Source organism: Oryctolagus cuniculus, chromosome 5 (genome assembly GCF_051225735.1).
Source record: "Oryctolagus cuniculus isolate XC-2025 breed Fujian yellow rabbit chromosome 5, ASM5122573v1, whole genome shotgun sequence".
Lineage (NCBI taxonomy): Eukaryota > Metazoa > Chordata > Mammalia > Lagomorpha > Leporidae > Oryctolagus > Oryctolagus cuniculus.
In genome coordinates this window covers 70943338-70966342 of record NC_142871.1, presented here as the reverse complement: position 1 = coordinate 70966342, position 23005 = coordinate 70943338, and the positions used below count along the sequence as shown (strand labels likewise).

Here is a 23005-nt window from a genome sequence, read left to right as displayed (position 1 = left end):
TATCATCTGTCAATTGGACTGAGGTTATATACCAATGAGTATTTAATGAATATGAGCAGCAGATTGTTTTAAATGGCATCAGTACACTAGCACTATCAATATTTTTGCAAGCATATAGTAATTTTGAATACTTTAAATGTGTCACCATGAATGGTACCATTGCTAGGTAGGAGAATGCTACTTTAGAATGAAGTATCATGATGTCTGTAACTTATGTTGAAGTTATTTAGTAGGGAAAACTACACAAAGAGAGAGAGATATATATAAAGCAAATGAAGAAAACATTAACAGCTGTTGAATCTAAATGATGTGTATATGGATATTCATTGTACTAATCTCAAATTTTTATTTGAAAGTTAGTTTTGTAAATATTTTAAAATAGGGGGCCAGCATTGTGGCACAGTGGATAAAATTGCCACCTGCAATGCTGACATCCCAAATGGGCCCCATTTCAAGTCCTGGCTACTCCACTTCCGATCCAGCTCCCTGCTAAAGTGCCTGGGAAACAGAAAATGTGTCAGGTGCTTGGGCCCCAGCCACCCAAATAGGAGATCCAGAAGAAGGTCCTGGTTCCTGGCTTCAGCCCTGATCATTGAGGCCATTTGGGGAGTGAAGCAGCAGATGAAAGACCTCTCTCTCCCTGTCTCTCTGCCTTTCTAATAAATAAAATAAATCTTAAATTTATATATATATGTGTATATATATAAATTTAAATTTTAAGGGATTCTAAGGGCCAGTGTCATTGTACAATGGGTTAAGTGGCTATTTGAGATGCCAACATCCCATATCAAACTGCTGGTTTGAGTTCCAGCTTCTCTGCTTCTGATCTAGCTTCCTGCTAATGTGCATGGGAAAGCAACAGATAGACTAAATACTTGGGTCTCTGCCACACATCTGGAAGACCTGGATGGAGCTCCCGGCTCCTGGCATTGGCCTGGTCCAGTCCTGGCTAATGTTGCCATTTGGGGAGTGAACTAACAGGTGGAAGATCTCTCTTCCTGTCTTTCTATAGCTCTGTCTTTCAAATAAAGAAATAAATTTTTTGGAAATCTAGGTGTTTTATACTTCATTGTTGTATCTGTACACATGACAGAATGTATCTTATTTTTAAAATATACAATGTTTTAAAAAGATAAAAGGAACCAAGACTTTCCAATGCCCTAGAAATTATTTTCCCTGATTTATTAGATGTTCCAAAGCCTCAATTTTTTTTCACATTAAGTACTAATGTTTTCCTTCTGAATTGACTATAAATAATTAACACTACCAATTAAACAAACTCAAGCAAATGTGAAATCAAGGAAATCACTTTGGCCTTTACATAGGATAGTTTCCTTTTACTCTCCACACTTTCTTGACTTTCCCCAACATTCACTGTTTCTAGGCACTATCTCCATTCACATATCTTCTTGAAACTAATCAGAGAGCAAGGCCTATTCCACTTAATGCTCAATTCAAAGCCATGAGCCCTCATAATTTATAAATAATATTTAATGGGCCGGCGCCGCAGCTCACTAGGCTAATCTTCTGCCTAGCGGCGCCGGCACACTGGGTTCTAGTCCCGGTTGGGGTGCCGGATTCTGTCCCGGTTGCACCTCTTCCAGGCCAGCTCTCTGCTGTGGCCTGGGAGTGCAGTGGAGGATGGCCCAAGTGCTTGGGCCCTGCACCCCATAGGAGACCAGGAGAAGCACCTGGCTCCTGCCTTTGGATCAGCGTGATGCACTGGCTGCAGCGCACCAGCCGCGGCGGCCATTGGAGGGTGAACCAACGGCAAAAGGAAGACCTTTCTCTCTGTCTCTCTCTCTCACTATCCACTCTGCCTGTCAAAAAAAAAAAAAAAAATGTTTAATGTACAAGGCAAAGCTACCAGAGTATGTATATATTATAGGAGAACATAAACTGATCAGGTTTTTGTTTTGTTGGGGAAGTTAATGAAGAGATAAAAGTTTCACTGAAGCACAGAAACTAAGACAATTTTAATTAACTCAAACAACTCCTTATTCCCTCCTCCAGATTTTCAGAACAAATAGTGGTCATACAAAAGCCAGTAAAAAACAGGCCATAACAACATCTGCCTCTAAAATAATACAGTTTTCCTATATGTTTTGTTGTAACTACTTACTTGAACAAAATTACTGAATATTTCTACTAATCACTGCTTTTTTTTAGCTGATAACTAATTTTTAAGTACATTTTAACTTCAACAATGAACTTAAAATCAGGAAATGAGAACAATCAGCTGTTCATGAACATAGCTGTCACAAAACTTCACACCTTCTTCATTTGATCAGTGCTTCTTTAAAATCCCCTCTACTTTCATGGTGTGAAAATCCCTTCAAAATGTTTGCTGTTCAAATGTCTAAATTTGGAAATCACCTGGCAAGTCAAATTATTTGGTAGTTTGTGGTTTTAATGCTTAAGGTGGTGCATTTGGAAAGAATTCACTTATCATTCTCAGACTCCATAGAGAAGCAGCCCTAAAAACAAACGTATGTGGTAGTTCACAGCTACCACAGAGAATCAATAGCCATCTATTTAATTTGCTAAGACAATGTAAATTAGTAACTTCCAGCCAGATGTGTGATATACACATCAAATAAACTGCAACCTGTTCATTATGAAAATCCTGTCAACACTCACAGAGCCACTTAATGACATTTTATTTAAAGCAGTTTCCACATTTGCAGCTATAAAAATTTCTCTAAGAATTTTTATACAAGGAATTGGAACTGAGACTCATAAAAAGGTAATCAATTACAGCTTTTCATCTGTGTACTTGTGTTTTGTGCTTCTCTCTGTTTACTTCTACTTTCATTCAGAGGTGTAAAATGTTCAGAAAACTGTGCCATGCTATCTTTCCTTCTGTAAATCATATATTCATCCTCATTACATCGTTTTAATCTGATGTAAAGTTGATCATCTAATTCTGCAGCTCTGAAGAAGTATATAGAGTGAAGAATGACATAGTCAACAGAAGAAAAAAGTGTACTTAACCACTGGAAAACAAAACAGAATATTTCAAAATGACTCCAAACATAAATTAACTTTGCCCATTGGGAGGTCTAACTTCATTCAGATCATTTTTATGGGTCTGTGTGACTATGTACCCTGCTGTTTGATAAAAAATGATTACTAACCACAGGCACCCACCAGACAACAGAGTGTAGGTACAACTGCCTGTGATGTGTCAGACATACAAAGCACCTTCTTAAAGAATTCCGCTTCCTTTCCATGGTGAGCAGACATAATTTTTCACCCTTTAATACTTCTGCTTCACAAAGTGACTTATTTTATGAATTATGCCTTTGCCATTTTTTCTTATGTTTATTTTAACAATATAAAAAACTGCATTCATAAAATAGACGGTTTCATTTTATGATAAAATATTGGTATATTTTCTATTCTGTACTAAAATACATGATTTTCTTGCTTTAACTAAAATCTGATAGTGTTTATTTTAACACTCTATTAAAATGAAGGAAATTAAATGATTCTTAATAACCAGCTAGTAGTCCTGAATACTGAATCCTCATCTAAACTAAATTCATTTTCTAAGTCTATTGAATTAAATTTTCTTATTAAACAGTGCGCAGTGCAAATAGTCTTATTGCCAAGCATAATATTTCCAACTACTACATTTTTAATTTGATAATTTAAAACAATGTGGAATGCATCTACTCCTACTGCCTATAATGTAATCTATCCCAAAGAGCACCCCTTAACCAATTTCCTAATGTCAAAGCAGTATTTCTACTAAGTGCTTCATGTGTCAACGCTTACAAAGTAAATAATTCCTGAGGTACCCTGAAATCACAAGCATTTCAACTCCCCAAAACACAGCGTCTACGCACACAAAAGGGTTCTTCATAAAAGCTTCAACCCTAAGCAACTTTCACAAACATGATACAGAACGTGTCTTCTGCACCAGTCACAGACCAGGCCACGTGATCGGCGTCCAGGACCACGCGGGCAACTAGTAATGATCAAAGAATAAGGCTCCGATGCGGCCCTTGCAGCCGCCCAGGGAGTTGCGCCCGCGGGTGGCACCCGGAGCTCAGTCCTCCTCCCAGAGAAGCAGTTATGCTTTGCGGGGTCTGGGCGCCGGCCAGGATTTCCAACATTAGCTCGGGTCCCTTTGCTTTCTGGGGCTAAAGTCAGAGGCTCCTGGTCCCTTAAACCTTCTTTGAGGTTCAGGGCAAGAATCACCGCCTCAGAACTCTTAACTTTGATTGGAGACTCTGGTTAAAATTAAGAACTTCAAACCCCAGATCTGAAAAAGTGAAACAGATGTCCTGTTTGTTACCCATAAATAGCTCCGTACGTCAGATCCCTTCCTCTTCTTCTCTCTCTCTCTCCCTCTCCTCTTTCCCTCTCACTCTCTTCCCTCCTTCCCTCTTCTTTCTGCCGCATTAAGTTTTATTTAATGCAGAATTCGCTTAAAAGTTTGAGAGAAATGGAATGTGCCGGGGGAAGTCCTAAATCTTTCTTCAGAAAACAGCCCAGGAAGCCTCTTCCAAAACATGAAAGCGCTCCATCTGCCTCCTGCCAGCTCAGCCAGCACCCTAGCGAGGGCAGAAGCGGCGGAGTGCAAGGTCGCCGGCCGCGGGCGAAGGGGCCCCCGGACTGGCACTCACGTGAGGACGTAGTTGACGCTGACTATGCAGTGTGGCCTGGAAGAGCGACTGTTGTGTACGATGGTCGCGTAGCTCTGCACCCACACCCAGCCGCCGTGCTTCGCCAGGAACCGGTAGTACTTGGTGGTCACCTGCCCCTTCACCAGCACTGATGGAGAGACAGACGCACACGGCGCTGAACCAGCCTGCCCCCGACTGGTCCCAAATGCAACCCCAAGTGGAGGGAGTGCGGACCCCCTGTGGGCCTCAATAACTGTGCCAGGCAGGAGGGAGAGGCAGCAGTCAAATTCCCAATTGAATTGATTGTCCTGTTAAATTGCATTGAGCCTTCCGGTCTCCCTTATAAGGGGTGGCCGCTATTAACAAAAGCAGGAGCAGCTGAAGGAAGGGTGGGGGCGACTGAACTCTGACGCGCAGGTTCCCAGTCCCGGGAGACGAAGCTCACCGCAAAGCGTCTGTAGCGAGGCTGCGGGTCCGGGAGCACGTCAATAGGAGAATGAGGTAACTCCTCCGGGAAGGGAAGGATTTCGCCCAGAAACAACCCCCTCCACCTGTGTGAGTGGTCCGTGGACGTCAAAAAAACCAGGTAGGGCCCAGCGTCCGAAAATGCTGTGGCAAGGCACAGCCTGAGATTCACCCACCACCACCGCCAGGCGACTAGGGCTCCCATCTGTCCGCTTGCGGGGACTTAAATCGCGCTCCCCGCCAGCCCCTGAGAGAGGGAGATGGGCAGGGTGGTGTCTTACGCAGGTGGTGCGCGCAGCGCAGGTGGAAGGTATCGCAGCCGTGCACGTGGTGGTATAGCGTCTTCTCGATCAGGTCCTGAGGTTCGTAGCCCGTCAGCTCCGCCACCCTGCGGAGAACAGTCCCGGCAAGATGAGTATGCACATGCAGGGTACATCCCCTCACATACACATCCGGGACAGCAGTCTCAAATCTGGATGTCCGCCCTCATTTTGCAGGGCCGGGGTTAGTTGCCTCATCTACAAAATGGGCTCACAGTTTGGGCAGAAAGCTCAGCCGCCCTCACGCTTGGGGACGCGGGTTTCGGCCCTGCCCACCCACCTGGAGTCCAGGAAAATGAGCTTCATGTCCAGGCTGGCGCGGAACATGAACATGTTGCTGTGCAGCTTGATTTCCGTGACGGCGCTGGGAGGCAGCGAGTGGCCCACCGCCACCAGGCCTACGTTCTGGTAGCAACCGTCAAAGGGGGACATGTCCAGGCTGTACTGGCGGATCTTCAGGTAGCCGCTGCAGTGAATGACCTGCAGCACAGGGGGAGGGGCGAGATTCCGCTACAGCCAGGAAGAGCCTCAAAAAGATAAGCCAGGAGTTAAAACACCTGGAGGCTCTATTCAGCCACAAACGAGGTGTGGGCCACGCCCTTACACTAAGGGGTCCAGATGTATGGGTGCTCTAAGATGTCTCAGAGTGACGGGCTGGCTGAGCTGCAACAGCTAAAACCTCTGCCTACCACGCCAGATCCCACATGGGCACCGGTTGGAGTCCTGGCTGCAGGGCTGCAACTCTTCAGATCCAGCTCCCAGCTAATGGCCTAGGAAAACGGCAGACAGCCCAAGTGCTTGAGCCCCTGAACCCACATGGGAGACCCAGAAGAAGCTCCAGGCTCCTGGCTTGGACCTGTGTCAGCCATGACCATTGCAGCCATTTGAGAAGTGAACCAGCAATTGGAAGATACCTCTCTCTCTCTCTCTCTCTCTCTCTCTCTCTAACTCTGCCCTTCAAATAAATAAATCTTTAAAAACAAAAAAAGAAAAAGTAACTTCTCCGCCACCCTGAACTCACCTGGGAACTCGTAAAAGCTGCACAAGCCCGGGCCACCACTGACCCTAACACTTCCAAATCGCGAACTGGGTCCCTGGACCCCGCTTTCCCCTGACGTTCAGTTCATTCAACCTGAGAACTACAATTTCCGAGCTAAAGCTCTGGTCCTTAACCTCTTCAGGAGTCCTAACGCGAAGCCATAGTTCCACCCACCCCCCACCCCCACTTCAAAAGCCTACGGACCCTTGGGGCCCTTCTCTATGGAACACAGGTGACAATTCCCACTCTGGCCCACCCCCATCCCGCGGCTGTGCAGCATCTGGACCCAGTCAGGCTTAATCTTTAAGCATAGCCCCCGGGAGTTGGTAAAGGTCTGAGACCCTTGGTGGAGCGCTGCACTCTGACGCATGCTGTGGGTGCACGCGGGGCGGTCCTGCTTTAGGGACGTCCCTCGCACACTGGACACGCCAGTGTCCTGCCTCATCCGCCTACACCAGGCCACCAGGCGGTGTCCGGTGTCCATCTTTCAGCTCAAAGCCATGCACCTTGTAGCCGCCGCAGGTGAGGCCGGCGTTCCGCTTGGCCAAGACGCACTTCATCCTCAGGAAGAAGGAGCGCTCGATCTCGTACTCTGGAGAGAGGAGCGGAGGGGTGCTCAGGACGGGAGGCAGGCAGGCAGGCTGGCGCCAGTCCCTGCCATGACTAATATGGAAAGCAAACCACAAGCAGTCTGCGAAGGATGGGAGGATGGGCCCGAGTGTCGCAGACACATGTCCACCTTACCCTGCACGAAGTGAGAGTGGTAGGGCTGGTGGGCGGTAAGCACCGCAGTCATTTCGTCGTGGTCAGCTGGATGGATGTACTCGTAAATGCTGTTTCCAGTCAGCTCTACCTGTAAAGAGGAGAGTATCACCATCTCCATGCTGGTAGAATGCCCTGCGAAGGGCCTGAAAGACTGCTCAAGGAGGCCTGCAGGAGCATGGAGACAGGACAGAAACTCTGGAGTCAGTCCCGAGTTCTAATGCCATCTCCACTGCTAGCTACCTATTGCAGTCTACCTAAGCCTCAGATTCTTTCTCTTGAGATAATTATAGTTGGAGCTGGAGCTGTGGCATAGCAGGGTAAAGCTGCCAACTGCACTGTCAGGATCCCATATGGGTGCCAGTTCGAATCCTGGCTGCTCCATTTCCAATCCAGCACCCTGCTAATGTACCTGGGAAAGCAGCAGAAGATGGCCCAAGTGCTTGGGCTGCTGAACCTATGTGGGAGACTTGGAAGAGGCTCCTGGCTCAGACACAACCATTGCTGCTATTTGGGAAGTGAACCAGAAGATAGAAGTGTGATCTCTCTCTCTCTCTCTCTCTCTCTCTCTCTTTCTCTCTGTGTGTGTGTGTGTGTGTGTGTAACTCTGCTTTTCAAATAAATCATTTTTAAAAATAATGATAATAATAGTTGTAGTGATAATAGTAGCATAGTAGCTCCTTAGCAATGTTCTGGTGAATACATCATCAGGTAAGTGTGCAACTCCTTCCCAGGGTGTCTGGTTTATGGTAGGAACTCAAAAAAGTAACCATTTTGGGGCCTAAGGCAGAAGCTAAAGGAAAAAGAAGAATAGTGAGATGGAGACTGTTGAAAGAGTCCTTCTGTCAGCTGACTGCTTTCCAGAAATACAGATATAAAAGGTTTGGAGGAAGCCCCTCCCACCTGCTTCCAGCTCTGGCTGTAAACACTGCAGGCTGGAAGTGTGGACCACTCACCTACCTGAGAAAGACCCAAGTGGACTGAGGCTGTCTCTGAAATGTACATGATCTTCCCATCTGGGGCCACCACGAAGATGAAGCCATCCAGGGTCTGGGGAGGAAAAATAGAGTAAATAGAGAGTCCTCTAGGCTATCTGGAGAAATGGAAGCAGGAAGGACAGAGCTTGGAGACATTCAGCCAGAAGTGCAGGGACTCAGAGAGGGACATGAAACCAGCCATAAGAGCCCCCCTCTTTCGTCCATTCCAAAGGTGTAAGTAGTGGGGGCATGCAGTACACTGGCAGAGATAACCCGAGAATGTGGTGAACAAGGCTAACACCTCACAGACTGAGGATCCATCCAAATGGACAAAGACACACCTCTGTAACACAGAGGGAAGTTCTGGAGTGGCAGGGAATCACAGCCTATGATAAACATTGGTTAAGGTCTTGGGATGATTGTCACTGCAAGAATGAGAGGTTCCTGCAACAGAGCTGAAAGGCTCGGTAAGGCGGTGTGAGAGTGAGCAGTGAAAGAGTAAGTGCAGGGTTGGGAAAGATTGGCTGCAGGAGTCACTAGTTGACATGGAAGGGCTGGCAGTCTGAAGTTTGTAGACAGAAGGAAGCTGGCCAGTGGCTCTGGAAAGAGTCCAGGAGAGGGGGATTTAGGAGATGAGAGGCTCTACAAGCAGCAAGTCCATAGAGCAGTGCTATAGTGTGTATGTGTGGGTGTTTACATTGAGGCATCAAACTGACAGGCTCTCAATGAAGGAAAGTCTTCGACTTTCACTGTTCCTTTATCTCTGTGAATGAGGCCTCATTCCAGGCAGTGGAGACAGGGGATGAGTCAGACCCTGCTCTAGGAGTCCAGCAGGGGTGACTGGCCTGAAGATAGTGATAATAACAACAACACTGAATAGAAAGAGTTTAAGTAGGCAGGGGGCACAGGGTCTCATTGCCTAGAGGCAAAGGGGAGAATCAAAGAGGCCTTGGAGGAGCAGAACCTTGACAAGGAAGCTTGGACTGGAGAAAAGATGTGGTAAGTGGAAGGAATGATGTGGCAAGCACAGGGACCTGGGGGGAGGACAGATCTGGTGTATTCTGAAGTGATGAGTTTTGTGTACTGGAGGTGAAGCTAAGAAAGTACACCTGCAATGGACTAATTTTTAGAGAATTTTTAGAGTTTCAATGTCAATATGAGGTATCCAAAGTTGTCCCTATATATTTGGGTTCCAACAGAGGTTTCAAAGGGGGAGAATAACAAACCTAGATGTGCTTTTAAAAATTTTTTTTTCTGGCAGATTGTGGACAGTGACCTACAGGAGAATAGAGGGAGGATGGGAACAGAATGGCAAGCTGTAGCACAGATAGTCAACCCTGAAACTAGGTGGTCACAGGGTAAAGAAGGGAAAGCATCTAATTCCTGCTGACTAGTACCACAGAGGAGTTGAGGTTGACTGCAAGGTTGTTCTAAGGGTATTGAGCAAGATTGAATATTTACGGGAACATAGTGAGATCCTGTATGAATGGAAGTCTGGAGGAGGGAGATATTAGATTCTTCTCTTGGAGATACTAAACTTCAGGTGCATGAAGACTTCCCTTAGATGTATGCATGCAGTTGGCAATAGGAAATAAAGTTGTGGAGCTCAGGATAGGGTGTCTGCACTACAGATATAGGCTGAGGTCATGCGGAGAAAGGAATTGAGGTGGTGGTATTGCTGAGATTATCCCAGAGGCCTTGAAGCCATGAGAGGGAAAATAGAGACTGAATCTTTCAGAAATTACCGAACTTGCATACCAGTCAATTGTGGGAAAATCAAAGGAGGAGACACGAAGAGAAAATAAACAAGGAAATATCCTTTAGAAATAGAAGAAAGGAGAGAATGTCAAGTCATCCATGTCTTCTCATTCATGTCTTTACTCAAATGTCGCCTTCTCAGTGGCATTTATGCTCAGATCCTCTGAAACCATCTGTATTTTACATAGCAAACATGGCTCAAACACAGCCCTCCTCCTTCTCCTTATTTTTCCCCATACCACCTACACCACCTGATATACTAATGCAGGAGACCTGTGTGGGTTTGTAAGGCTACTCTCCTTAGAATATGTACTCCACAAGGCAGGGCTCTCCTTCTGGCATGCAGTTGAGCCTCCTCTGTTTGTGGAAGGAGTTCAGGTAGAAGAGATGAGTATCTAATCCTCATTGTCAATGTGTGGTGGAGTCTGTGCAGAGCACAGTGGGGGGGGGGGGAGAGACACCCAATTGCCAGGGTGTGGAAGTGAAGAGTGGGAAGATGAACCAAGGAAATTGGAGGTGTAAGTCGCACCAGAAGTTTGGGTTAAAGAAGAGGAAGGAGACTGGGCAAGAGCTAGAAGGGGTGAGGGATTATATGAATTTTATTTTCTTGTTTATATTGCTAAGAGAAATTATTTGGGAATATGGACAGATGTGGTGGCCCTGGGACTTCTGATGAACAGTGTGTCAGACAAGGGAGTTATAGAGTTACAGTTGCCCTACTAGATAAACTCAGAGGCGTGGAGGCCAGGTCAGTGACCGAATGCTTGCTCAAGCCCTTTCTTTGTTCTGTGAAACTTATGTTTCTTTGATCTCTAGGAGGGAGAAAGGAACTGGGTAGCAATTGGACAAGAAAAGCTGTGGCCTCCTGCCAAGAGATGCCACTCACACCCAACCAGGAGGGACAACTGGCTGGGATTCTCCCATGTTCAAGACTCCTATGCAAGAAGCCCCAGTAGTGTTTAATAATAAAAATGGTGTAGGGTGTGGGACGACAGTCAAACCTAAAAATGGCACTGTGAGTTTTGTATTTAAAATATTTGTTCTTCGATATAAGCAGGTGACGGTCAATTTCAAATGGTAAGCACTGTAAACAAAGTACTGGGCACCTCACATTGATGATCTCATTACTGGGGGAGGATGGACTCTGGGGTCAGTAGGTGACCAGGGTGCCCTGGGGTGAAGCAGGAAGAGGGGGGCGCTGTGGGGATCAGAGGATGTGAGCTGCACACACAGCTGGATCCAGAATGTGGGGGGCTTGGAGCACCATCGGACATTTCTACCAGACTCGTTATTTCCTCCGTAAACCCTTCATTTCGGACTGCTCTGCCACACAGCCTCGGACACTCGCTCGGCCGCTCCAGTTCCCTCAGCCCAGTGGTGACAAATAGCACCCCTCCCCTGGTCTGGAGGTCCTGGTGGGTCCCTGGGGCTGCATTCCTAGTACGAAGTCTCCTTTGCCACCTTGTCTCCCTGTCAGCCTCTCATGCTGTAGGCACCCAGCAAACTTGAGAGCTTGAGTTCTGACTTGGGAGAAGCTGCTGGGTTCAGAGAGGGCCATGTCCAGGTTGCATTTCTCTCTCCCTCCTCCACACCCCCCCCCCCACCCTTTTCTCTCTTTCTCTCTTTTCAACTCAGAAACTAGAAGCCCGCCTCCGGGCCAGTGAATGCGCCGCGGGGAGACCAATGCCTGTACCTGGAGCAGATGGGAGCCCAGTTCTCGGCCAACATTGTCCAGGGGGCTGGTCCGACTCGAGTGGCCCCATGCCTCGCCGAGCCCTGCGGAGACACAGACACATCCTTTGGGGACGGAACACGAAGAGACCGAATATCCCCGGGCTTCCCCACCCCATTCCCTGCACTGACACGCGTACAGCCTAAGACTGAAGCATGTAAATTCTGTTCGCGATGCTCCCCCTCCACACACACGGGTCTCTAAGCCGTCATCAGACACCCTCCCGCGGACCAGTTTATCTGGGGCTGCAGCGACCTCGCCAAAGCACCCCGCTGGCAGGACCTCAAGTGGCCCGAGGGTTCCTGGAGGAGCCCCTTGCAACGCACTCTAACGGTAACACTGGGTGTGTTTATGGAGTTGAGAAACACGTTTCTGCCCAGAGCTCTCCTCACCGTCCTTCTGCATAGCCCGAGGACGTTCCCTTACCCAACGAAAGCCGCCATCCCCCGGAGCGACCCGAGGTGGCCGGCCAGGGCCATCCGGTCCGGGGCTGGCTTTCTGATTGGCTGCGGGGTTTCCCCCGTCAGTCTCCTCCCTCAGCCCGCGACTTCAATCCCCCTCGGAAAAATCCGTTTCCGTGCGGATGACTTCCAGCTAGAGGCTCACTAGCATTCCCTTCACAACCTTTCTCCTCTTTTTTTCCTTTCCTGGCTTCGGCAGCACTTGCATCTCATCTCTTCCTGCTTTTTCGCACCCCGGAAAAATAAAGAAAAAAATCAATTGGGGGAAAAAAAAAACACGCTCATGCTCTTTCGAAGGCAGCTACTACTTTGCGATGCTACCGACTTTTTAGCAATATTTTCAGTCCATTTTTGGACATAAAGAATCATTCCATATCTCTGCTTTCCAGGCACCATCTTCTATGAACAAAGCTGGTTTCTTCTTTTCCTGGATGCTACCACGTTAAGATCTTTAGAGATTTTGCCACAAACCATTTATCTGGGGACGTCCCCAAAACAACAGGCTCAGGACCCTCCTGCTGATTTTTTAAAAATTAACATGAAGTCTTCTCTAGTACCTTTTTATAAAAAGAAAGACCAATCAAAAGAAATCTGTCTGGACCTATGTGAAAGTATTTATGGGCAATATCTTCTAACAAGCAGTGCTGCTGCCAAAATTATTTTCACTAGGTATTTAAATCCTTTCGTTCTCACACCGTTCAACACGGTTTAAATCGACCTTTTTTTTTTTTAAGGCGATTTATTGTTCAGGGATAAGTCTTCATGAAGTACACAACGAGAAACACACTCGCATTGTAACATGGGGTTATAATGGATCTTTTAGAATAAAACACCGAATTGGACATTTTAACGGTATTGGCGAGGAGCTGCTTCCTAAGCAAGCGAAGAAACACAACCCCCCCCCCCCCCAGCAACGACTAACAGGCAGCGCCCCTTAAGCTCCAATCGGGTCTTTCTGGGTGTTTGCACATCTAAATAAATCTAACGATTTCCCCACCGCTCTGCAAACACTGGTGCTCCCCGCCTGCGCCAGGACTCCTCTCCCTCCCTCGCGCCAGGTCAACCCCACCTGACTCTTTTCCCCGCCCCAACCTCCCTCGCCCGAGTGACTCTCAGGCCCAAGTCCCAGCTGTCCTCTGGGCCCCGTCACAACCACCTGTACACACCCCTTCGCGCCGGGTCACCTATCCGTCGCTGCTCCAGTCTCAGCCAACTTATCCCGCTAGTTTTCCGCCACTACAGGTTCATTTTTATAAGCCCGGTTCAGACATACCCAACCCAGAAAGAGCAGCAGGAGGGATCGACTGCAGAGACCGCCCTGGGAAAGGGGAAAGGAACCTCTCAGGAGTGCCAAGCAAGCGGGTGGCGCCGGCCCTGGCGCCTAGAGGAGTCCTGAAACCCCAAGACATCCCTGGAGCTAAGGGCAGAGCGCTGGCCCCCGGCCGGAATCGGCCACCGCCGACGCAAGTCTCCCGAAAGGATGCGTGGGACAAACAAATACCCTTCATGCACAATTTTGAGGGACTCTTCGAGCGCCTAGAAGACGCCCGGAGGCGGCCTCCCGATCGCAGGGGTCCGAGAAAGCCCCGGGGCTGGACTCGGGGTTAAGTACTGGTTCCAAACCGGCAGCGCCAGCCTCCACTGTGAGCCTGTGCGTCTTCTGGGGGTTGCGGCTCATTAGTGTGGGCCTACGAAGGAACATAAGACTTCCCCACTGGTTAATAAACAGCCCGTCCCTGCGGCGCAAGTTAACAGGGGCCTCCCTCGACCTCTCTTGCGCACACCGCTTTACGGGACATTTTCCTTTCACGGAGCGTTGCCTTCTCCTTGTGTCCCCCATCGAAATCCCCGTCACACGGTTGGGTCTGGGTTAATGTTTTATAAGGGGCTGGTTGCCCTCGTCTACCTGTCCTGATTGAATGCCGGGGCTGAGCTCGCCCTTTGAGGTGCCGCGGACAATTCCCCCAAGACAGGGCCAGAGGTCCCCCTGTTCCCGAAAGTCTTCAGGTGGGCGGGAGACCCTTCTCCCCTCCTGCCTTCCCCCAGGACCCCCTCTCCGCTTGCCTCATCTGACGCGCTCAGGCACCCAATTTCGGTTGGCGAGGGGGGTAAGCTGAGATTTCGTTTCTGCACTTGACCTACCGCAGAAAATTCGCAAATCCTTTGATTGTCTGTTTAAAATGAGGAGGAAACCAGCTCCCTTTGCGGCAGGATTACAGTGGGAACAAGATCTAAAGATTCTCTTGTAATTCGGTGAGGCCGAGGGAATGGGGTTTTTGCAAAGGAGAAAAGCAGCTCTGTGAGGGAGGCGATAACTAAATCGGGTTTTAGACAAAAGGATTTTCCCCCAGCTAAAGTGGCCGAAGACAAAGGAAAACATAATCTATTTTGGAAGATTTCCAAGATATGCCATATTAACCTTAGCAGATAAATTTTGCTTCTCCTAGAATCCTCCCCCCTTCCCTTAAAGTCTGTTTTATCATATTTACATAAGTAGCATTAGAAGGGATGTATCTATTATGGATCTAAGGGGCTAGCTCACATTTCATGTGAAAACCCCGGCAACTCTGACTGTTGCGTTACCCTTGGTGCTCGGTTGAGCCATTTCCATTTAAATACCCCCTGACCCAAGGATTACCTCAATGGACTGACTGCACGGGTTTTGTAATTTCCTGAAAATGAGATTTCGATTTATAAAACAAGAAACCAATTAGTAACCAAATGAGGCGAAGTAGATCCACTAAAATTGACCTAATCCCACAGGCACCATTTAGGCCCGTTCTTGGCGAATGAATGATGAGCCCCAGTCTAGCGTGAGCTCAAAGCATCATCCAGCTGTGTTATTGCAGGCAGCAAAAATAAATTGATCGAGCCATTCCTTCGGAATGAATTTCATACCCTTGACAAAATACAGATTACAGACCCGGCATCATCACCCCCTTCACTCAGGAAGAGGAGGAAGACAAGAGCTTGTTCTACTGTTCTGTTTTTCTTCCTTTCTCTTAATAAATAAACACACTACATCTCAATAGAAACGTGTCGTCCGCGAAGGATTGCCTTATATTGCCTTTTAGGCAACCACTAGGAGCTGTCCCATGACCTGACCGTGGCGACTGAGGCTGGGAAAGCCCTCCGAGGTGGAACTTCTCAGTTCAGGTCCCAGAGCTGCTTGTCCTGGCCGCTCGGGCTGCCCGCTTGAAAGCCCCCAGTCCCTTGCATCCTGCAGGGCCTACGGGTTCTTGATGCCTGAGTAGTTCAAGTCTTCTTGGTGTTAGAGCTCCGGGAACTCCCGCAGCTGGGCTCTCTGGGGAAGACAGGGACGGAGAATGGGCGCTCCCAAAAACTCGGAGCAGTAACTGGGCAGGAGGTCGCTTCCTGCACCGACCACACCCGCCCCCACCTCCGGCGCTGGGGCCAGCCCCGCCCGCGGCGCTCTCAGGCCACGGGGCGGGTGTGGCTGAGCTCCCGAACGCGTCAGGGGCAGTGCGGGGCCACGCAGCCAGGACCCCATGGCGTGCGCCCGCCCTCTGCAGTGCGTGTCTACACTGCCTTCCCCGGCCTGCAGCTCGAAAGCCAGAGACTCCGCAGCCGCGACCAAAGAATCCTCTAATATCGGTGTAAATCCGGGGTGCAGATCGGTGGTCACAGCGCAGACCCTTTCTCTGTGCTCGCTCGCCCTGCGCAGAGTTTAGGCTTCCGGCCCCGCCCGGAGCGGTCCCACCGGCCAAAGTGGCCGCAAGTCCCCAGGCCCGCCTACGTTGATGAACTAGAACTGCAGAAGCGATGGGAAGGCAGAATCAGGGCCACAAGTGGGGACGAAAATGCGCAGGAGAGTGTCCCACGCGGCGACTGAAAAGCCTCAAGCGGTGTCTCCCTAGGACTTCAGGCATTCGAGCACGGCCAGGACTTGGCAAGGCCAACTCCCCACAGGCCCGCGCTGGCCAGGTCAGCCTAGGAGCTGGGGATCCAGCTTCGAGAGCCCTTGGCGCGAAGTCTGCTCCCCGGGAAAGCCCAAATCGACACGGATCTGGGCTTACGGTTTAGCCAACCGCCTGTCCTTGGGGCAGCGCGAACGGCGGCCGGCGACCGGCGCGGCCTTTGCTCCGGGCTGGGGTCAGAGTTGTCCCTGACCTCCCTTCTGGAGGGCAGACTCTCCCATACTGCAGGGCAGACTCCCCCAGCTTGAGGAGTGGAGGAGGCCACGCGGAGACCTCGGTCGCCACGGAGAGAGGAGGGGACACGGGGAGCCGACCTAGCCGGCCGCCTGCTTCGGGCGGTGCAGAAGGGGCGGTGAAGGCCCTGAGTCTCCCGGGTCTTGCCGGAGCCACCAGGGTCGGGCAACTCCGGGAGGAAGCCACCCAGTGTAGAACTACCTGCAGAGAAAATTTGCTCCGCTACAGACACTGTTTTAGCCATTCCTGAATACTTGGGGTTCTACACAGCATTTAAAAATCCATGGATCAAAGACTGGCAATGGGTGGCTCACTCAAATCGTTAGGTCCAAACTTTTTTTCTTGAGAAATACCTGGCCCAACCGAGAAAAGCATCCGAAACCCCTGAGCTCACATTTTGTACCCACATTTGTGTCTCTAAAAGCTTAAGGCTGCCTAGATGTCCCAGAAATGAAAAATAATTCCCCTAGAAATTATGGTTGCCTTCTGCAGATTTAGCCTGGTTTTAGCTTCAGGTGGGTGACCATACTTGAAATAATCCCACCATAGTTCATGATACCTTGTTGTTATTATTGTTATTGTTTTTATTCATGATCCCTTCCTTTAAAGAAAAAAGTATTTGTTTTCATTGATCTGATCTACAATTTCTAGCACATAAATCTGCCTTGCAAACGCTCTGCATGGAGTTTAGTTCTGCACTCCACATTTTAAGTCAACATCAAAACTGGAATTAAACAGAGAAAACCAGCGTGGAGCGTAAACTGCGCTTGAAGGCTTTTAAATGAGAAAAACTTCTGTAAGAAAATAAACATGGAAACCTAATGCTCAATCATTTCCCTGAGCAGCGAGGAAAACAGCCTTAAATCACCGATCCACGTGGGAAATGGGGCCTCTTTTTCTTTTTCAGTTCTCAGCCTCAAAAAAAAAAAAAAAAAAAAAAAAAAAAAAAAAAAAAAAAAACCACGATTACAGATTTCAGTCTTGAGATGCACATGATAGCAAGGATCCATGGTGCAAGGTTTTTTGTTTTTTTGTTTTTTTTGTTTTTTCCAATCATTCTTGTCTTTTGTAGAGACTCTCTTTCTGAGCAGTTATTAATTTCAACTCTGTGATTATTTTTATTTTCAGAAGGCATCTTGACAATGGGCTGGTGGGGTGATGTTACTAAGATTCTGAATTGCTACAGATTTAGAAACATGTCTGATCCTTTCAAAGTTCATTCTGCAAACTACTACACTCTCAGCCAAAACTGCATTATAGTTGGATAACATACATGAATTTCTTTGCAGTTGAATTTGTCTTATTTGCACACACACACACAAATCATGCCACTTTTGTTTTTACCCTGCCTTTCTGGCTTTGATAACACCAAGGATCCATACATTTCTACATATTTCAATTTTTCCTTTGAAAAGCTATTTTAAAATTGGATACGTTACCAACTGGGAGAAGGAAGTTTTAATGATTTCACAATACCCTTCCCTGATTTTTTTTTTTTTACTGTGAAATCTCTGATTGAATGCTTTAATTATTCCAGGTATCTATAGCCCATCTCTCTCTCCACCCCCCTTCCTTCCCTCCCTCTTTCTCCCCCACCCATGTGTGTGTGTAAGGGGAGGGTCATCGTGTCATTCATCCAACTCTTTAATATTATCTACTCAGTTAAATAAAAACTGAAACTTGCCAGCAACAGCAAACAAAAGCTACTAGACCCTGGAAAGAAAACTATATAGCAAAGGAGGGTGGGAGGATACTTATATTTTAAAAACTTTTTTCCTTTTCCAAAATAATGTGGAAATATATTTGCTTGCTCCTTTAATTTACAACCTTTTGACATTAACAGGGTATCACAGATGAAATTCCGACAATAGCAGTGAAGTTTTATATAGCCTATATGTCTACAGCTATGTCAGCAGATTTATAATTACTTGAAACTATATATCTTGCAAAGTTCATATGATGCATATGATAGGATGTTGATCACAATCTAACAGCCACCTTTATTCCACTTTTTGAATTTGAGGACCTATTATGTGCTAGGATGGATTCAAGATGTAAAGTTAAATTTCATCTTGAAATTCCATTTATCAGCACTAAAAAAGATGACACCCAAATAAAGCTCTCCCTTTGCCCCACTGCCTAGGAACCCCCTCTGGTCCACCCTCTGCCTTCAGTCACCTCTGAACCCAAATTTGGCACCCCCTGCAGGTTATGCCTGGTGTTGCAGCATGTAACTATTGCACTCCTTTGAAAGCTGTTTGTTGTTGTTTTTGTTGTTGTTGTTGTTTGTTGTTATTCTTTAACATTATGAAGTTAAGTGTTTGGGTTTTGGGCCTTTGAAGTTCTACAAGGTCAAAATTAGAACCTCATTCCTAGGAATCAGCTGTTGGAATGACCCTATCTAAGTCATCGGATGAAGGCTGCGCTTGAGTTATGAGCTCAACAGTAGCTGGAGAAATAAATGATGTGCCCGGAGTTCACACATCGCCCATCCCCTCCTTCCCATAAACTCACACTTACCCACAGAAGAAGGGAGGTGAGGGAGGGGCCGGGGCTCGTGAGGAAGCACAGTCCCAGTTACAGTAAGCCAGAGGGGACCGGCCTGGCCACCAAGGGAACTCCAGCCGGAGTCTTCACCGGTGCTATCTTCAAAAACGGCCAGTTGGCCACGAAAGTTTACTTTTTGTTGCTTCTATTTATTTATAACGCAATTTACAATGTGTGAAGTTGGCACTTTTAATTAAACAAGAAAGCTTGCTCTCCTAAAAACAAAAACAAAACAACAACAACAAAAACCAGCCCGCTGCCTCCCGGGGCGCGCCTGCCCCGGGTCTGCACCACGCCGACCAGCGTCCCCGGCCCGGCGACTCCCCCGGCTCTCGAGTCCCGCTCGGGGCCCGCCCGGGAACGCAGACCCGCAGTTCCTCCCCGCGATTACTCGCAGCCGCGCAAGCAGCGCCATATGCTGCTTCTGATCAAACAGCGAGCGACATCGGCACCGATAATTGACGAGACCGGCTAGAAATCACGCAGAAAGGGAACCCACTGAGACCGCAGGGGCTGACAAATCACTGCTAATAATCCTGTTAGGAACAGCGCGGCCAGCGGAGTTCGCAATAGCTTTATTTTTATAAAGTAGGCGCTGACAGAATAAAAGACAACGGAGATCTCTTTTTTAAACACAAGGCAGTGTGGCATAATGGTAATTTCCCACCAGCAATTCCCAGCACAGTTTGAATGGGAAATGTGGTTTTTAGTGTATAGGTCTGCCCTTCAACAGTTTTTCCCCCTTTTAAAAACTTTTCAGGTAATTTTAGGACTTGATTCCTCGGCTCTCCTGGCTTCCGGGGTCAGAGGACGGGAACTGAGGAACCACTTTCACAGGAAACGACCTTAACCGAACTTACAGTTTTTGAGGTAGAATTGAATAATAATTTGGGAGCTTTCCTTTTAGTGTCCTTGACTAATTTGGAGCGCGTTTTGCAGGCTTTTACGTGAAGATCAAGCAAAGTGAAACTCCAACCCTATTAATGACTCTCCTTCCCTCCCCCTTTTCCTTTAAAGAAACAACCAACCCCAAACAACCAAAATCAACAACACCACAAACCTGTACGGGTCAACTAATAAGTTCTTGTGTGTAAATAAACAGGGCTCTTTCTATGGAATTTTTGTTTGCTTGTTCTTTTAGTAATCCTTCCTGTTACATTTTCAAATCCTCTCCTCCTACTCGACAGGTCTAAGATATTTTTTGAAAATCTGTGTATATGCTATTTGGGTGCAAATAAAGTGAAAGAATGGATAAATGGAAGAGGGAAGTGCCCTTTCCCTAGTAGGTAGAGATGTTTTTATATAGAACAATGTCCTGTGACATCTGCTCTGCCCTCACACAGTGCATCTCGATAATCTAGATACAAGTTTTAAATCATGTCAACAGCTCAGCTATTCTAATTTCTAGACCTTATAAGACAGTTTTCCCCAGGATCCACTTGCCAACCTGCTTCCCAGAAGATATTTTCTGAACAGGCTAGCTATGTTAATTCAATCTTATGTATTTTGAGCCCAGCCTATTATCTTACAGATAATATCAAAGCCAGAGTTGCAAATCATCAGGCCCAGCGTTCCTTTCAGAATCTGTAAACATCTTGAAAACTCAGAATAAATACGCTATAAAGAGTCAAGAGACTATGTAAATTCAAGACATATTTGTTTACAAATATATCTGCTCCTCATTTGCAGACCCCCAGACATAGAGAAATTATTATCTGATTTAGTTAGTTCAGTGTATATGGGGCCTATTTATACCCTACCCAAAATACAGCATTTAGCACTGTTGATCCTTTCTATCTACTGGATGCAATTCCAACAAAAGCAGTAAAAAAGAAAGTCATGTTTGGATTAGTAGTGCTTTCAATTGAGCCCAGTATCTGAAGTGTTGACAAAAGCAGTGTTGGGCTGCCTCCCAACCAAACATATCTGATGGACTGAAGAGAAAAGTATTAATGGGGAAGTAGGAGTCTGGAGAAAGCAACAGGAATTCGTGGAGCACCTCAGTCAAGCCGCCAGGCTCAACTTCCCTTTGCAGGGAGAGTGTATGTAAATATATGTAGGCACTTCTCTGCTGGCTGGCAAGGGCTCTGTACCCTGAAAACCCCCTGCCCCATTGCCTTTGAAATTCCATGTGGGCAAAGTCACTTACCTTCTGGGAACACCACTCTCATTTTGAGATAGCTGGTCGTGAGTCTGATTATGGATGCCTTGTCCAGCTGCGAGGTGATAGCCGAGGGCAAAGGCAGTAATTTAGCCAGTTCATAAAATTCACTGTTTTCCTTCTCCCTCCTAGTCCGGGCAGCATTTTTGGACTTTTCTTTCATGGTGTCTTGTTCCCCCTTTCTTTTTACAATGTAAGCTCCACAGATTCATCCAAAACCATAAATAAACTTTCAACTGGAGATCATATTTGACAAAAACATAGAGCATACACCGAACGAAGGAGGCTGAGTCTCTGCACCGGGGAGAGCGTGTGGAGGGCACTTACACGGCCAATGCGGCGAACAGAAAATATTTTCTTGGAAAATGTGGATGTGCCTTCGGGGAAGTTGGAGTTGCGGATCCAGGGCAATTCGAGCAGCCCCGTGGGTCTCCGGGCATCAGATACCAGCGGGACCCCTCAGGAGCCAGCCTTTCCTTCCATTCTGAGCTGCGAACCGCGGCGCTCGGAAGGTCGACATGATAAACCCACCCGACGTGTGCTCTTCAGTCCCGCGGCATTCGAGGCGGCTCCGAGCCCCTCTGGGAAGGACAGGAATCCGGGGCAGCTCTTTCAGGCCACTGCGAAGACAACAGCATCGGAGCGTAAGACGTGTGCGGCCCCACAACCGCTCCCACACTCGCCCCAGATCTGAAAACCGGCTGCGAAAGGCCTCAGCTTCCTCGCCCGGCTCCACGATTTCTTGCTTGGGTTGCTCTTATTTTTAAGACACGTTAGGAAAACACAACACCAGCAGTGAGACTGAGCCCCGTGAGAATAGTGCTCGCATGCCCTCTCCCTTGTCAGCCACACTGTCCAGCCCCTTGGGAAGTTGCCCCAGCGACAAAGCACAAGCTGCGGAGACCCTCAGGAGACCCAGGCCCGGCGCAAGGCCCAGGACAGCGGGTTTCCGCAGCAACCCCGGCTTCCTCCTCCACACCTTCGCGCACCCCCGGACCTGGGCAGACCTGCAGCCGGATCCCTCTCCACTCCCACTTGGGTCTCGAGTCTGAGGGATTCCTCCAAAAGTAGAGCTTACACATCAAGTCCCTCGGGACGCCCCAGGCGACCCGCCGCTCTCACTGTCCAGCGGGGGCGGCCACGCGCTGGGCCCAGCAGTGCCAGGTTAACAGGTGGCAACCCTCGCGACAGCCCCTCGCGGGCACGGGGAGGCTGCACCGGACGTGTCCAGCCTCGCCCCTCGGCCGCACAGCTGCGGGCGCCGCCGGGCTGGTGCTGGGTCCAGCTTCACCTACCTTCAGTCCCCGCGGGCGGCAACGGGTGCGAGGCGCCCGCCTCCTAATTGCACTCAGGCCTATGGTCCAACTAAGCAACCCTGCTGGCCTCTCGGTTTCCCACCAGCACAGAGGAGCGGAATACCCCTCGACTCCTTTTTCTTGGTCAAAAATCGGGGGAGGGGTGTGTGGCAGGAGGAGGAGGATGCGGGTTTTGGGACGGGTGAGGGGGTTTTAGAATCTTCCTCCTCGGTAGTCGCTACGAAGCCAGTATTATTCCTAATTGGAAGCCGAAAGAGCCCCCCCGTAACTACTTTATAGCTTACGGGATTTAGCTTCAACTTCACTCCAGGGCTCCCTCTCTCCCGCCCTCCTTCAATGCCACTCACAAGCTTCGCTCGCCTCCTATTGGCCCGCCGCGCCCCGGGGCGCAGCGCTCATTGGCCTCGCGGGCTGAGTGACGCGAGTACGCCCCGCACCGCCCACCGCGCGCCCCAGCTTGCGCCTAGCAGTCCTGCACCAGCGTGGCCGCCGCGCTCCTAATGAGCCCCGGGCGCGGGGGTCGGCGATGCCCCGCTGCCGCCGCCGCCGCCGCCACAGCTGCTCTGGGATTTTGGGGCCTTCTGGGCGCCGTGCGCTACCTGCGCTCCTCCCGCTCCGTGGGGTCGGAGGCTGACCGTTCTCTCACTCACCCCAGCGCGGG

General features: G+C 48.6%; 1 protein-coding gene across 5 annotated transcripts in view; it reads right to left on the bottom strand.

The window, feature by feature from the left end:
• SIM1 (SIM bHLH transcription factor 1) overlaps positions 1-22652 on the bottom strand; it is an 81452-nt gene extending 58800 nt beyond the window's left edge. The window contains exons 1-9 of one of the 5 annotated variants that reach the window (XM_008263315.5): positions 22324-22652; positions 21017-21648; positions 11649-11731; positions 8181-8270; positions 7203-7311; positions 6965-7050; positions 5700-5899; positions 5381-5487; positions 4635-4782 (exon numbers count right to left, since the gene is read on the bottom strand). In XM_008263315.5, coding sequence (XP_008261537.3) covers positions 4635-4782; positions 5381-5487; positions 5700-5899; positions 6965-7050; positions 7203-7311; positions 8181-8270; positions 11649-11731; positions 21017-21191 — 998 coding nt within the window. In that variant the 5' untranslated portion in view covers positions 21192-21648; positions 22324-22652. Of the gene's footprint in view, positions 1-4634; positions 4783-5380; positions 5488-5699; positions 5900-6964; positions 7051-7202; positions 7312-8180; positions 8271-11648; positions 11732-15253; positions 15549-21016; positions 21649-22035; positions 22164-22323 lie in introns of those variants that run through there. The other 4 variants (XM_089332822.1, XM_089332821.1, XM_089332819.1 and 1 more) reach the window with 4 other exon arrangements.
• Positions 22653-23005: the final 353 nt, after the last annotated feature.